General features: G+C 35.3%; 1 protein-coding gene across 3 annotated transcripts in view; it reads right to left on the reverse strand.

Annotated features, from left to right (window-relative positions):
* The window catches only part of Vps13a (vacuolar protein sorting 13 homolog A), a 256331-nt gene that overhangs the window by 178834 nt on the left and 59501 nt on the right, over positions 1 to 17996 (reverse strand). For all 3 annotated transcript variants that reach the window (XM_005324116.5, XM_021725635.3, XM_005324117.5), the window contains exons 18-20: positions 6195 to 6381; positions 5983 to 6097; positions 60 to 196 (exon numbers count right to left, since the gene is read on the reverse strand). In XM_005324116.5, the coding sequence (XP_005324173.2) occupies positions 60 to 196; positions 5983 to 6097; positions 6195 to 6381 (439 nt within the window). The remainder of the gene's footprint in view (positions 1 to 59; positions 197 to 5982; positions 6098 to 6194; positions 6382 to 17996) is intronic.

Genomic DNA, 17996 nt, shown 5'->3' on the forward strand with positions numbered 1-17996 from the left:
AAACAAGATTCATAATACCCTAAATGCCATATCATGAATCAAATATTATTATTATGTACCTTTAGATGACCAAGATCCAAAAGTAGTAGATTAGATGTAGGAGTAAAAATTCCATCTTGTGGGACAATAATGTATGAAGCCTTCAAGTTAATTCTGAGGTCAAGAACTTTCTGTGTTTCAATAATATACAAAAGACCTGTAGAAAATTTAAATCTTTGAATACTTCTCAGAAATTACTTAAGAAATACAGTGTCACTAAACATACAAATTTATAGCATAATCTTAAAATAATATGAAAGTAGTACTGATTTTAAAATAATCTTGAGCAAAATATTTCCAAAATAAATGCAAATTATTTGTTGGTTAATGTATACACTAATTAAATCTGAGTATAAAATTAGAGCAATTTAAAAAAAAAACAAAAACAAAAACAATGGTTTTTAGCCCACACAGTCAATTTGGCTAAAACTGGGGAGAAAGATACTGACCTAAAAAAAAAAAAAATTTAAGTGATATGAAACATTTTTTCACGGTTACTATTAGAATCTGTATGCAGTCATTCCAACTCATAAATTTAATACAGTTAAACAATGGTACTTGATCTTGATGATTTTACTCTGAAAGAATGAAAATTGCTGGATCATTAAATCATCTTTAATAAAATCATATGTAAACCAGAAAAGGCAACAAATCAGGGTTCCACATTCCTTAGATATTGTTCAAAAAATTTTAATTCACTCACTTGCATGTGATTAGTAAGCCAAATTAATCTACTTTAGTACTGGAGTCCAGCATCAGCTTTTTTTTTTTAATTTAATCTTTATTTATTTGTTGTTGACTTGTTTTTATGTGATGCTGATTATCGAACCCAGAGCCTCACCAATCCTAGGCAGGTGCACTACCACTGGGCCACAATCCCAGCCCCAGCATTAACTTTTAAATCAAATAAATGATTAATGACTCCATCAGATAGGAACCCCTCCTTTACATAAATAAATTCTTTAAAAAGCCATCAACCTGATTTAGTGAAAAAAAAAAAAGATGTTTTGATTTATAAAATTTCAAGAGATCTGCTACCTAAATAGAAAGGCATCTTACTTCACAATGACAAGAAGGAAGGCAGGGAAGAAAACTATCACAAAAATGATTGTGAGGACTAGGTATTTTCAATGTGAATTATAAATAAGAAACTAAACTATTATAATAAGAAAACAAACCCTCATACTGCAGTCAATAATATCTATAGTTTAACTGAACATTTTTTTTTTTCAGCACAGGACCATGGTTAGACCAAGGTCATAAGAATATTAAATGAGAAGGGCAGGTATTAATTTAAAAACCTTGCAAGAAAAGCTCTATGATTTAAAAGAAGAGATTCAGAAAATTCAGTATTTGAACAGTTCATGATATTCCTATTAGGAACTACAATGACTCCTAAAATAGTCCTTTTTTCTTCAAAGGACAAATTCCCAAAAGAACGTATTCCATGTTAATACACTATTACGAAGGATTATTAGTAAAGTGACATAAATTAGGAAGATCAGTATATTTTAATATAAACCTTAAAATTAAAATATTCATGAGGAATACATGTTCAAATTGAATAAGACAATAACTTTAAATGTACTTATTACATAAGATAAAATCAGATATGTAAGATATAATATACTTATAAAGAAATGTAAAGTTTACACTTGTACATTGCTGGTGGGACTGCAAATTGGTGCAGCCAATTTGGAAAGCAGTATGGAGATTTCTTGGAAAGCTGGGAATGAAACCACCATTTGACCCAGCTATTCCCCTTCTCGGTCTATTCCCTAAAGACCTAAAAAGAGCATGCTACAGGGACACTGCTACATCGATGTTCATAGCAGCACAATTCACAATAGCAAGACTGTGGAACCAACCTAGATGCCCTTCAATAGATGAATGGATAAAAAAAAAATGTGGCATTTATACACAATGGAGTATTACTCTGCATTAAAAAATGACAAAATCATAGAATTTGCAGGGAAATGGATGGCATTAGAACAGATTATGCTAAGTGAAGCTAGCCAATCCCTAAAAAACAAATGCCAAATGTTTTCTTTGATATAAGAAGAGTAACTAAGAACAGAGTTGGGAGGAAGAACATGAGAAGAAAATTAACATTAAACAGGGGTGAGAGGTGGGAGGGAAAAGGAAAGAGAAGGAAATTGCATGGAAATGGAAGGAGATCCTCATGGTTATACAAAATTACATACAAGAGGAAGTGAAGGGAAAGGGGGGGAAAAACAAGGGGGAGAAATGAATTACAGTACATGGGGTAGAGAGAGACGATGGGAGGGGAGGGGATGGGGGATAGTAGAGGATAGGAAAGGCAGCAGAATACAATAGACATTAGTATAGCAATATGTAAAACAGTGGATGTGTAACCGATGTGATGTTGCAATCTGTACACGAGGTAAAAATGGGATTTCATAACCCACTTGAATCAAAGTGTGAAATATGATATGTCAAGAACTATGTAATGTTTTGAACAACCAACAATAAAAATTAAAGGAAAAAAAAAGAAATGTAAAGTTTAAAAACATATATGAAGTGTCAAGTGCCAGTATATGATTAATTTGATAAACAAGCTAAAGGAGAAAGTGAATTAAATAAAAATAATTTAAATATACACTTTTATATAATAGAAAATAGCCTAAGATCATAGTCTGGACCAGTTCTTATTAGAAATATGATAAATTAATAACAAAACTATCATTTTCAAGGTTTTCCAAAGGCCTTGCCTAGGCTGAACCAAGCAATACTCTGGGGGTAAACGGGACTATTGAAATCTCCAATAACCTAAACAAAGCAGATTCAAACAAAATCTCTTAAAATGAGGATGAAAAGTAAAGTCAAAGATAGAAATGAATACAGACTGACAGATTATCAAATTCTGACAATCATCCCATAAGCTTAGAACTTAAAACACAGAACTGACTAAAACACAGTTGCTCGTACCATTCCACCGCCATGATGATCTGGATTCAAACACAGATTATACAATTTACTCAAGTTTATTTGCTGAGTAAGTCATAAGAAGTACCCAAAAGGGACAGTCTGACCCTCAAAATCCTCCAGATTCTACCCGTTAAAGCATATTTCTCTATCTTCATCTCTAGGCTAATGGTTCCTCAATTCAAATTATCTGTGTATTCCTCCTGCCTCTACAAATCTATGCCCTATACTCCCTGGAAGTCCTATGCCTCACTTTCAATGAATTGTTTCTTTTTTTTTTCACCCTAAACATTTTTTTATTTGTTCTTTTTTAGTTATACATGACAGTAGAATGAATTTTGACATATCATATATACATGGAATATAACTTCCCATTTTTGTGGTTGTACATGATGTGGAGTTCCACTGGTCATATATTCATATAGGAAACACAGGAAATTTTTGTCCAGTTCATCAGTTGTATTTCCCATTCCCATACCCTCTTCCTTCCCCCAACACCACCCTGGCCAATCTGGTGTCAATGAATCCTTTCTTAATGTTACAACACAATGATATATTTCCCTATGTTACTTTCAATAGAAAGGAAGAAGGAAAATTTTATTTTAAATGTTAAACCTACTTATGTCTCACCCCTATTTCTCATATTTATAATAAAATCCTCTGCTTAATTCTCCATCATTGTTTTGCATAATTGAGATTGTGCCTCTTTAACGTCGTTCCACTCTCCGCCTCACATTCACTACATTAGAACCAGCTTTCTGCACTTCCAAATTCTTTTCTAAGTTACCATCCAAATTTGATAACTGCCTCTTATCCTCTTGTTGAGAGCCACAGCCGAAGGGGCCCCAGTAAACTTTCAGACTGCCAGCTGATGATTGGCTCACAGCCGCCCCAGCAACTTCTAGCTGATTGGCTCCTCTGCGGTGATGCTCATTGGGCTGTTTCCCCGCCCTTTCAGACTAGGGAGCTGTCATTAGAGGACTTTTTTGGCTCCGCCCATGCGACCAGCCAATCGGCCTCAAGAGCAGGAGGAGTGGGGGAGGGCGAGAGACTTGTGGGAAGCCGGTGGTGGCAGTTGGGATCTGAAGGTTTTCCTGAGGAGCTGTTTTGTTTGGTGTGTGTGGTTCTAAAAATAAAGTTCGTTTCTTTTGACAAGTGGCTCCTAAATTGTGCCCAGCCAGACTGCGGCATCCTCTAAGAGAACTGAATCTTGTATCAATTTTTCAAAGGGATCTCTGGTACAATTACCAAAACTAAATTAGGACATCCATCATTCTCATTTCCTTCATAACATCTGGTCCTATTATCAATTTATTTCCTCAACTCCAAATTCACCCTTTTGCCTGCTCTATGAAACTGGACCTGAGCACTTTCAATGCTTTTCTTTTACTAACAAGCACTGAAGATAAGATAGAATAAAGGAAAGACTGTAAAAAGAAAGGATATTACTTCCTGATTTTAGTGCAACCCCTCAGCAAGATGCTGCAACAATGCAGCTTTCTCCAACACTAAGCACAGGTAGCACATAAAAGGGTCAACAGTACCCAATAGCCAGCATCTTTCTTTAGAATCATTCTCCTCAGGTGTTTTCAGGGCAGAATGTATGTAAGGGGATGCCTGAACACCTTTCCTTATCACCTAAGGAAGGATTTCTAGAACATTTCAGAAGCAGGTTTTCAGCAAGTTTGTTAGCATGGTACCATAATGGCTTCTCCAATATCCTATGAGTCATAATTGTGCCTTCCTCCAGTAAGGTCTAAATTTCAATCCTTGGAGAACAGAGGGATAACTTCCTGGGGAAAATTACTTCAATCCTATAAGCCCTATAACTACCCTTCTTATATTCTTCAAAGTCAGTCTTTGGAGGAGGGTCACTGGAGACGGTAATGCCCTCCATGCTTACAAGAGAAGTCACATATGGACCCATATGTGACTGACCCATCCTGGCAGATGGCACCACTGGTAGAGGAAAGCTAAAGAAGCCAAGAGGCTTAACACACATGCCCAAGGAATCTCAGCTGACTCTTAAGAGTAGATAGGAACAAGGTGGTTTTGACCAACTTGGTCTTAAACACCTAGCAAAACAGTATAGCCTAAGCACAGTCCTTCAGGGACATTTAAAAGGAAAAAGATGTGTTGTTGTTGTTTTAAATGTAATTTAAAATGTACACTTGTGTCAACTCTACCAAAAGTAAGTAAAGTTGGAGACTATAAAGGAAAGGTTACTGTGTGGGAGTGCCTAATAATAATGATCATAAATAGAGTTTCAAGTTTAACTTGAGTTAATTTGAGCCTTATCTCCTAGACCTACAAATCTCCTAACCTCCTACATTAATAAACTCAATGTATTTTTCACTGATTTGATTATAAGTTACTGTCTTCCCAGTTTTAAGAGACTGGCTAAAATAGTAATTGCTTTTGTGCTGATTGTTCACTATAATGAACTAACATTTTAAAAACCAAATCTGTAACTTTAACCCTTCCCATAAAAGGATGGAAATTTTATTTTCTGAGGCCAATATATCAAACTATGGTAAGGAAATGACAGGCCTATTGTCAAAAACAGAGGTCCAAAGATCCTAACTATCAACTTTCTGAGTATAAGAAATGATTATTATTACACATGCCTTTCAACAGAAAAGTAATAAATTGTTGGGCCTAGTGGTACATGTCTGTAGTCCCAGCAGCTCAGGAGGCTTAGACAGGAGGATCCACAGGTTCAAAGCCAGCCTAAGCAACAGTGAGTTGATAAGCAACCCTATCTTTAAATAAAACATAAAATAGGGCTAGGGATGCGGCTCAATGGTTGAGTGTTAGCGAGCTCAATCTCTAATTACCACCACCACCACCCCTACCACCACCCCTGGAAAAAGTAACAAATTAATTTCTATTACACTGTATCCATTCTAGAAATAAATTTAAACTTTACCAAAATCATGTTAACATAAATAAAATTATGAAGTATGAAATAGTATTTATTAAATTTAATTAATTTACCTGTTGCTGTCTTTTCACGAAATTCTTCAAGTTTTGTTAAAGTTGCTGAAGTGAGCTGTGCTAGACGTACCTCTTTTGGAGGCCTGAAGAATTCTATTATACTATTCACTGTCCTCTGTTTAAAAAAAAAAAAAACAAACATCATTAATGTGAAGCACAATCTCAAGACAATCTAAATTATATTAAAAATTGGTAACATAAAAAATACTAACTGCATCATATATCATTTCCAATGGTTCAGCTTCTATGATACACCTCTGAGAAACAGTTTCATCTAATGGATTAATCTCAAATATAATCTGGAAGAGTGATGTACCATCCAATGAAGACAGGAGGCGGGGTTTTTTTGAATTATCTGGTAAGCCAGTAATATGAAATGAGTCTATTTTGGTTTCAAATCTGTATGACAAAGGATAGGACAAAAATTAGGAATCAATACAATTCCAAAGAATTTTTCAAATTAAATAAAAATAAGTAACAACAACTTCACTTTCTATTTCCTGCAACTCTAGTCCATTTACATATAAGAAAATATACAATGATTCCTCTGAATTCATATACCATATTTCACAAAGACTCATTCAATGTTAATTCCTATGTTAAAAAGCTAATGCTATGCTAATATTTGGTGTACTTACTGATAAAATCTAAAATTAACATAGCAATAACGTCTTATAACGCATATCAATGTAAAACTGAAAAGTCATACCTAACACAATTTTATGAGCACTTTCTGTTCTAAGATTTAACATAAATAATTAAAAACCAAGCAGATGGCAGAATTTCTAAAATAGCTATGTGAGGAACTCAGCAAAATATCTTCACACGTATTAACCATGAAACAACTGATAAAAATTAAGTTCTCTGGAAATCAACCTAAGGACACACTGCAAACAAACAAACAAAACATGTATTTAGAAAAAACTGTGAAAATTGGGTAAGTAAAGGAAGAGTCTGTGACATGAAAACAACAATCACCTCCCACTTCCAGCCCCATAGTGCATTACAGAAGGTAATATATAAATGGATGCTGCTAAAGAGGGGGCTCTCCTTCAGCTCCAAGTTTAAGGTACAGCTTCACCTGAGGAGGAACAGGCAGCGTATCATCCTTCCCCCAGCTATACATTACAAAAGCTCTATTCCAAACAGGCACTGTCGAGAGGGTTGAGTTTCCCTTTCTTCCCATTCATGCACAAAGATTTTTTTGACCCAGAAGCCGCACTTTATGAATACTGAGGCCCAAATTGCCCATCCACCATTTTGCTCCTAAAGTGTAAGTTCCACTCTGAAAAATGTAAACAGAACACCCGAGTGAAGTTGATACAGCAAGGTGTCACTCTGGAAGAATTATGGACCTGCCTACAAACTCCACATATAAAGCTGAGGTTTTTGTCAAAGGTAGAAGCAGGCTGATAGGACTGGTAGCTCCGGCTGCTAGGGCTGACATTATTTATAACAGAACAAAGACAAACTCATGCTTAAACATGTAGTTTGAAACAATAGCAATCTTCATCAACTAGTAACAACAAGTAAAATGGCAAACCAACCAATAGTTTATTTAACAAAGAGAACCAGGAAAAGAGAGCTACATAGGATCCTTCTGGGATCAAACTCATATTACAAGTAGAGAAGTCTGGATGATCCAAGATGGCAGAATAGAGGAGGTCCTGTTTCTGGCTGCCCTGTGGCATGAAACCAAGAAAGCAGACAGGCAGCTTCTCTGCAAGGTCTCACCTAGACGGAATACAACATCTCAGAGAGTGTGAGAGGACCCCCTATACAGCGGATTTTCGCAGAAATCACCAGTGCTGTGACCACCTGTGAAGAAATCAGAGCCTTGGCGTTCAAGTAGGTCTCTGGACTCCAGACCCAAAGCTCACAGATCTAGCTCACGCACAGTTCCAGCTTAGCAGAATCACCTATCAGCACCTCTGCAGAACTCCAGAATGAGTCTGCTCCCACATAGGTCACTCGGATACTACCTATCCACAGCACAAGGACATTGCCAGGTCCCCCCACCTCACCAGACACCCCTGCACTGGAAGCACACGGACTTCCATCTTGGAAAACCTTCTCACCACTTTTGGTGGGCGTGGCTATCAGATCAGATCTCCATTTGAGCAGGTACCTGGTTTCCAACTCCCCGACCCCCAGCAGCGATAATTCGGCACAGGGACCACCCAACACAAAAACAGCTCTCAGGTGGACAGGAGTGCAGTATGACCAGGGCGCTGGCCACCTGGTGTGAGCCTGTGGGTGAGAGGTCTCGAAGTTGGGATATGATAAGTAAGAGAAGGGAGGGGACCAAAGTCTGGGGCATAACAGAGAGATCAGGATCTGGGAACTCTCCAGGCAAAAGAGGGAGATGATACTGGGGGTTTAGTCAGACAAGTGGTCACAAAGAGAGACCCATAAGGTGCAATTTCCCTGCTGGGACTGATGGGTGGCACTTCCCACTTCCAGACGCTCCACACCAGGTCCAGTCTTCTCACCTTGTTACCTACACCATCCTGAGGGCAGAGACACCAGGTTAAAACAGACAACTCCACCTACTGGATAAGAAGAGAAGAAGGAAAGAAACAGATCTCTAAGAGTATTTCTTCTTCTTCTTCTTTCTCTTCTACCCTTCTATCCTCTGGCCCTCACATCACAAACATATGTGAAACCAAGAACTTTGCATGAAATAGGACTTTGAGGACTGAGTCACCTGAAGAATGTAATATAGAGGAGTTAACATAAGCCTTTTTTTCTTTTTCTTCTTTTTCTAATTCTTTCTTTCCCTTTTTTTCCTCTTTCTTCTTCTTTCATCCTCTAAATTTCACTATTTTTACATCCTGTATTTTTCTAAATACACATTTGTGTTTGTTCTATGTACTCTACTGTCTTCCCATGTACTTGTCTACCTTAAATTACTTCCTGTCTACTCTCCTGCTACTAACCCTCTTCATTAGATTTCTCCTTCACATTTCCTAAGATATATTAAATCTATACACTCACATCTTTCCCCCTCAGCATATCGTCCTATGCATGACTCCCAGTTCATTGTCCATCACCAGAAACTGTAAATCTTTTTATGAAACTACTGATTATATTTTAAATAATAATTTAATCCAACATTTCTGGACACTGAGACTAAACTATAAATGTCTTAATAATAACAGTTTGTTCATAGGTGATGCATTGTTGACACTGGGATCTGTTAACATTATCCCTCCCCACAAAAGGAGGATCTTGGAACGCTACCCTATCTATAGGGTAAAAACAATAACACACAAGATCCACAGAGCTGCAAAGGAAGACACATGAGCAACATGAAAAGACAAGGAAAGAAAGTACCACAAACAAATCAAGACAACACATCATTAGAAGCATTGGCAGCTGCAGCAGAAAAAAATGACAGAGAAAGATTTCAGGATATACATGGTTAAAATGTTCTGGGATCTCAAAGAAGACATAAGAGAACAAATACAGGCAGTGAAAGATCACTTCGACAATGAGCTACATAAACAAATCCAAGAAGCAAAAAATCACCTCAACAGGGAGATAGAGGTTCAAAAAAAAAAAAAAAAAAAAAAACAGAAAGCCTTGAAATGAAAGAAATTATAAACCATATTAAAAACTCAAATGAAAGCATCAACAACAGAGTAGACCACTTAGAAGATAGGAATATATCTTCTAAGACAATGAAGATAAAATATATCATCTTGAAAAGAACATAGACCACACAGCAAAAATGATAAGAAGCACGAGCAGAACATTCAAGAAATATGGGATACCACAAAAAGAACAAATTTAAGAGAAGTCTGTGTGCACACGCTAGGCTGCATTCACTTAGGAAAATTAGAGCAAGACTACAGTAAGACTTCTATCAAATAACTGTATTTATGTGGGTTTGTCTCTGTGTTTTCTATTTTGTACCATTGGTTTACGTGTCTGTTTTGGTGCCAATACCATGCTGTTTTTGTTACTATGGCTCTGTATAGTACAGTTTAAGATCTGGTATTGTGATGCCTCCTGCTTTACTCTTCTTGTTAAGGATTGCTTTGGTTATTCTGGGCCTCTTATTTTTCCAAATGAATTTTAAGATTGTTTTTTTCTAATTCTATGAAGAATGTCACTAGGATTATAATTCAAATTGCATTAAATATGTATAAAGCTTTTGGTAGCATGGCCATTTTGACAATATTAATTCGCATAGCCAGGAGCATGAGAGCTCTATCCATCTTCTAAGGTTTTCTTCAATTATTTTCGTTAGTGTTCTGTGGTTTTCTTTGTAGAGGTCTTTCACCTGTTTTGTCAGATTGACTGTCCCAAGAATTTTTTTTTTTTTTTGAGACTACTGTGAATGGGGTAGTCTAATTTCTGTTTCAGTAGATTCATCACTGATGTATAGGAAGGTAATTGATTTATGGGTATTGATTTTATAACCTGCTACTTAGCTGAATTCATTTGTAACTTTTAGAAGTTTTCTATAAAATTTTTTGGGTCTTCTAAATATAAAATCATGTTATTGGCAAATAATGAGAGTTTGAGTTCTTTTCCTATTCATATCCCTTTAATTTCTTTTTCCTGGGTAATTACTCTAGCTAGAGTTTCAAGGATAATGTTGAATAGAAATGGTGAAAAGGAAGGCATCCTCATTTTGTTCCAGTTCTTAGAGGGAACACTTTCAATTTGTCTCCATTTAGAATGATGTTAGCCTTGAGTTTAGCATATATAGTTTTTATAGTGTTGAGGTATGTTCCTACTACCCCTAGTTTTTATAGTGTTTTGAACATAAAGGGGTGCTATATTTTGTCAAATGCTTTTTCTGCATCTATTGAGATGATCATATGATTCTTGTTTTTAAGTCTATTGATGTAATGAATTACATTTATTGATTTCCATATGTTGAACCAACCTATCATCCGGGGGATGAACACTACTTGATCTCAGTGCACTACCTTTTTAGTATGTTTTTGTATGTGATTTCTGAATATTTTCACCATAAAAAATGACAAATATTTCAGGAATTAAAAATTTTTGCATATATGTTCATTAAGGATATTGGTCTAAAGTTTTCTTTCTTTAATATGTCTTTGTCTGGTTTTAGTTTCAGGATGATGTTAACCTCACAGAATGAATCTGGAAGGGTTCCCTCCTTTTCTATTGCATGGAATAGTTTGAGGAGCATTGTGGTGTTAATTCTTCTTTGAAGGTCTTATAGAACTCAGCCGAGATTCCATCTGGTTCTGGACTTTTTTTGTTTTGTAGATTCTCATGTTTGTTTTTTTTTTTTTTTCTATTTCATTACTTGTAATTCATCTGTTTAAATCGTGTATGTCCTCCTGATTCAGTTTGGGTAGGTTATATAACTCTAGAAATTTTTCAAGGTTTTCTAGCAAAGGTAACAAAAACATTCACTGGAGAAAAAATAGCTTATTCAAAAAGTGGTGCTAGGAAAATTGGAAATCCACATTTAATAAAATTGAATTAAACCCCTATCTCTCACCCTATACAAAAACTCAACTCAAAGTGGATCAAAGACTTAGGTACTAGACCAGAGACACTACACCTACCAGAAGAAAAAGTAGATCCAAATATTCACAATGTCAGTTTAGGATCTGACTTCCCTAACAAGACTCCTAAATTGCAAAAAGTAAAATCAAGAATCAATAAGTGAGATGAATTCAAACTAAAAAGCTTCTTCTCAGAAAAAGAAACAATCAATAATGTAAAGAAAGAGCCTACAAAATGGGAAAAAATCTTTACCACATGCACCTAAGATAGAATATTAATCTCCAGGATATGTAAAGACCTCAAAAAAACTTAACATCAAAAAACAAATAAATGAATAACCCAATCAATAAATGGGCTAAGGATCTGAACAGACGCTTCACAGAAGAAATACAATCAATGAACAAACATATTAAAAATTATTCACCAGCTCTAGCAATTAGAGAAATGAAAATCAAAACTACATTGAGATTTCATTTCACTTCAGTCAGAATGGTATTCATCAAGAATACAAGCAACAATAAATTATGGCAAGGATGTAGAGGTAAGGCACACCTATACATTGCTGGTGGACCTGCCAATTGGTGCAACCACTCTGGAAAGCAGTATGGAGATTCCTCAGAAAACCTGGACTGGAAACACAATTTGACACAGTTATACCCAAAGGACTTCGAATCAGCATACTACAGTGATGCAGCCACATCAATGTTTATAGCAACTCATTCACAATAGCTAAACTGTGGATCTAACCTAGGTGCCCTTCAACAGATGAATGAATTTAAAACATGTTTAATAGTATTCAGCCTTAAAGAAGAATGAAATTATGGCATTTGCCAGTAATTGGATGGAGCTGAAGAATATCATGCTAAGCAAAATATGCCAATCTCCAAGAACCAAAGGCCAAATGTTTTCTCTGATATGCAAATGCTAATTTACAGTGGCGGGAGGGGACTGAGAAAGTGTAGACTTACTTAGATTAGGTAGAGGGGGTGAAGGGAGGGGAGGGGATATGGGACTAGGAAGGATAGTAGAATGAATCAGACATTATTACCCTATGTACATATATAGCTATACAACCAATGGGATTCTACATCATGTATAACCAGAAGAATGAGAAATTATACTCCATTACATCTGATGAATCAAAGTGTATTCTATTGTCACATATAACTAATTAAAACAAATAAAAAATATTTTTTAAAAAGTCAAACAGAAGTGTGCTGTGCAGACATTTTGTAGATGCAGAAAATACCTTAAGTAAAGGAAATCACCTTCAATAATGCAGGTAGACTACATCTAATTGAAAGGTGCTCAAAAGGAATAGAGGGCTGGGTGTGGTGGTGCATACATATAATCCTAGTGGTTTTCGAGCTTGAGGCAAGAGGATTGCAAGTTCAAAGCCGGCCTCAGCAACTTAGTGAGGCCCTAAGCCACTTAGCAAGACCCTGTCTCAATGAAATATAGAAAAGTGTTGGGGATGTGGCTAATGGTAATGGTAAATCGATCCCTGATATGGGAAAGAAAAAAGAAAGAAGACTGGGAGAGGGGAGGAAGGGAACCAATAAGGAAGAACTATGGAATGAAATTGACCAAATTATGTTATGTGCAAGTAAAAATATGTCACAATGTATCCCACTATTATGTATAATTATAATGCACTGATAAAATGAATAAATTTGGAATAACAAAATTGATTGATCAATGTATACTAAGTCATAACTGTGTAGAAGTACAATTCATGGTATGCTATTACACAGTAGGGAGAGTGATTATAGACAACAAAAATGTATTGTGTATTTCAAAATGGGACAAAGGATTCTGAATATTTTCACCATAAAGAAATGACAAATATTTGAGGAGATACATTTACCCTGCTTTAAATATTATACAACATGTACACGTATACAAGTGTCACGTCATATGCCATGAATATACATAATTTTTATGTTTGTATGTATCAGTTAAATATTAAATTAAGAAATAGCAAAACCTAGTTTCCCTAAGTTAAAAAAAAGACAACAAAATAAGATTTGTATCAATAAAGGCAAAACTCATATTGGCTCAAGATGCTTAAAGACAAATTTTACCAATCATTCAATAATCAGAGTCTAACTCAGGGAAGACTCTTATGATTAAGAAATAACTAACACATTCACACTCATCCCTGGTCCACTATAGATCTTTCCTATTCCAAAGAAGGAATTCATGAGCTACATTCCCAACCTAATCACAAAAAGTAAGCTCCTTGAACTGTGAAAGTAGCCTTTATGCCACATACAGATTCACAGTTAAGTATGAATATTTTACTGGTTTGGGGGTCTTAAGCACAACCTTTGATTAGTAAGTAGCTTGTGCTTACATAAGGACAACCGCTAGAAAGACAGGCTAAAAGATACAAATCAGAAAAATAAGTCAGCAGTGACATCAGAACTTTGCACACTAGTCCACTCAAATTAACATAAACAAATGACTAAAACAATAAGAAGTCAACATGTGGTGGGTAGATATCAGAATTCAGACACTATAATCTGAAACGCTGTTTTGACCGCAAAATTGTAAGACATGCATATAAAGAGAAAAGTGTTACTGAAACATAATAAAAAATACCAGGCAAAAGACTATCTTTGAAGGGGCCTAAATGCTGAACTGGATAAAGACTTAAAAGCACCAATTAACAATATATTTGAAAACAATATGTAATAAATTAAATAAAGATGTAACAATGACCAATCAACTTAAAAATATAAATAAAGAAAAAGAAATTTCTTTTTAAATGGAAAATCTGAAGTTGAAGAATACAATAAATGAAATGTATAAATCTTATAGAGATTCAACAATACATTTGAGCTGGGAAAAAAGAATTACCTAAACTGAAGACAAATTAACACAGATAGTACAATCTAAGGAAACAGAATGAAAAAAAATATGAACAATAATGCATAGAGCTTCAGAGAAATATAGAACTCATCAAGCACATCACCTAAAGCAAAATGGGAAGACAACACACAGAAACGGGCCAAAAGCACAGCTAATGCACAATGGAAAAAGACAGAAATGGGGCAAAAGAAATTTGGAGAAATAAGAATGCAAATTTCTCAAACTTGATGAAGAATACTAATCTCCATATCTAAAATCTTCAATAAACTCTAAATAGTATAAATACAAGGAGATTCACACCCAAACACATCATAATTAAAATACTAAATGATAGCCGGGCACAGTGGCACACGCCTATAATCCCAGAGGCTCGGGAGGCTGAGGCAGAGGGATTGTGAGTTCAAAACCAGCCTCAGCAACTTAGTGAAGTACTAAGCAACTAAATGAGATCCTGTCTCTAAATTAAAAAAAAAAAAATAGGGCTGGGGATGTGGCTCAGTGGTCAAGTGCCCCTGAGTTCAATCCCTGGTAAACCCCCCCCCAAAATACTAAATGATAAAGAAAAATCCCATGAACATCAAAAACAACAATGATTCATAATACATTGAAACAACAATAAGAAAGAAAAGCAGAAACAATGGAGGCAAGAAGGCAGTGGCACAGCGCAGTGAAAGTGCTGAAACACTTGTCAAACTGGGCGTGTAACTCAGTAGCTCAGTAGTACAGTGTTTGATAGTATATGAGAGGTCATGGGTTCAATCCCCAGCTGAGGAACGAAGGAAAACACTTGTTAACCAAGAGTCCTAAAACCAGCAAAATTGTTTTTCAAAAATAAGAGTAAGGTTTAAAATATTCCAAGATAAACAAAAACTCAACAGAATTAATTACTAGCAAAATTAGCTTAAAAGAAATACAGACAGAAGTTGTTTAGGCTGAAAGAAATTAATATCAGTCATCAATGTAAACTTACAAAAAAAAATGAAGCTTGTGTAAAGGTAGTTACATAGGTAATGATAAAAGACAGCATAATTATATGTTGCTTTTCAGTTTCTTTTATATTACTTAAAAATAATTGCATAAAACATTATCTATAAAATTATATTTTGGGACCCATAGCAGAGAGAAATTAAGTTAAATAACAATAATACAAAGCAAAAGGATAGGAATTAAGCTATACTGAATAAAGAAAATTAATAGCAGATGGTAACTGGAATATATGGGAAGAAATGAAGAGATAAGGTAAATATTAAACAATAACAAAAAACATCAATGCATTGACTTATTACTATTCATTCTTCACAAAGCTTTATAAAATGATATGATTATATAAGGCAAAAATTATATAATGTGTATATATATTTATATAAATATAAAATACAGTATCATATTTAGAAATTAGTGCAAAAATAGGGGAAAGGGAATGGTTTTACATAGGAATAAAGTTTCTATGTCTGACCAGAGTAAAGTTAGTATAAATCTGAAGTAAATTGTAAAAAGTCAAGATATATATTATGAGCCCAACACCACCTAAGAAATTAATTCATAAGAATATTTTTAAATTATTTAAGGAATTAAAATGACAAACTAGAAAAGCCAATGGAAGGAGGAACACAGGAACAAAATAATCATGAAAATAAAAAAAAACTAAAAGCAAAATTGCATACATAATCCAACCACTTTAACGATAACATTAAAAGGTAGCCAGGCCCAGCATGCCTCTAGTTCCAACCACTCAGGAAACAGGGAAGAGGATCCACTTGAGCCCAAGAGTTGGGAGGCCAGCCTGGGTAATACAGTGAGACCCGAGTCCAAAATAAAAAAGAAGAATATCACATAAAATGGCAAAATAAAGCATCCAAAGAATCCTTCCACTGAAGCAATTATAAGCTACCAAGGATGGACAAAAATCAACTTTTTTTGGAACCCTAGAATCTAATTTTTAAAAAAATTCTTTTAACAAACAGGAAAGTGCTTAATGAAAAAGGACACTGGGTTTCAGAAACTCAAGCATTGTGGCATTTTTGTTTAACTATCTACCATTCCCCTTTCTCCAGTAGTGTGGTTGCTATGGGGACAATGGCTCATATTCCTACTATGGCTGACTGATGCCAAGGGACTACAGGAACCTTGTTCTTCAAATACTGTGGTCAAATGTTGTAATCTATTTGGAGGTTCTCCAAAATACCAGCACAGAGGATGACCTTCATTCCATACTCCCACCATCCAGGCAGAGGCAGTACCAGTTCCAAAATTTAAAGAAATGCCCATATCACAGAAGCCAGGACATGGGACAATGATTAGGGAAAGCACCACACAGACCCAAAAGTGTGGGAAGAAGGAGGTTCAAAAGAAAGTTTCTAGGAGGAATAAAGTCTCAAAATCCCCACTGAAAGTACCATGGAAACCAAAGAGCAACACTTAAGCCAAGATCAGAGATTTTCTAAAGAAGACCTGACAAAAACCTAGATTAACAGGTCTAGTAAATCTGTGAGCTGCATAAAAGGAAGAGGTTTATGCAAAGACAGAGTTTTAGGAAGCCTGGCACAACATTAAAGAAATGTTAGAGCTCAAAGCAGAGCTGGAAGAGTATTTAACTTTGTTTCCTTTTGATCCCAGGCATTTAAAGAAATCTCTATCAAGTCACTATCTCACCATCTGAGATAATGAAACAGACTAAAGGACACAGAATAGAGACTTTTCAAAAAGGAGTTGGGAAAAGTTATGGCATTAATTTCTCAGGGCTGTCAAAAAATTATCACATACTGGAAGATTTAAAAATCTGTTCTATTATCACATACTGGAATACTTAAGAATCTGTTCTTTCACAGATCTGAAGATTAAAAATCTAAAATTGAGTGCTGGGGATGTGGCTCAAGCGGTAGTGTGCTCGCCTGGCATGCATGTGGCCTGGGTTCGATCCTCAGCACCACATACAAACAAAATTGTTGTGTCCGCCGAAAACTAAAAAAAAAAAAAGTAAATATTAAAAAAAAAATTCTCTCTCTCTCTCTCTCTCTTTAAAAAAAAAATCTAAAATTGAGGTGTCAGTAGAATTAGTTCCTTTTGAAAGCTTAGAGGAAGCAATTGTTCCTTGTTTCTCTCCAAAATTCTGAGCTGCTGGTAAGTATTGGCTTGAACATTCTGCAACTCTGCCATTGTTGCAATGTAGTATTTCAAATCTATGTTCATATTCTCTCTTTCATCTTCCTTGTTTTCTGAACCTGGGTCCAAATTCTCCTTGTAAGGACACAAATCAGAATTAGGGCCAACATACCAACCTATCATGAATTCAACTTAACTTGATTACATCTGCAAAGACCATATTTTCAAATAAGGTTATATTCACAGTTACTTAGAATTAGGATTTGACATTACGTTTTGGAGAACAAAATTCGACCCATTATAGGCAGTAAACACACTTAAATAGACTATAAAAGAATGAGCAAGCAAAACCTAATGTAAGCTGAATGAAGAAAACAATAAGGATTAGAGGATAAGTAATGAATGAGAGACTAGAGAAATAAAGAAAATCCACAAAGTCAAAGTTGGTTTTTTTTTAGAACTAATAACAAAATTTATCTAGACTAAGAAAAATGAGAGAAGACTCAAATTGCTAAGATCAAAAATGAAAAAGGACAGTA

The sequence above is a fragment of the Ictidomys tridecemlineatus genome, chromosome 4, assembly GCF_052094955.1.
Source record: "Ictidomys tridecemlineatus isolate mIctTri1 chromosome 4, mIctTri1.hap1, whole genome shotgun sequence".
Classification (NCBI taxonomy): Eukaryota; Metazoa; Chordata; class Mammalia; order Rodentia; family Sciuridae; genus Ictidomys; species Ictidomys tridecemlineatus.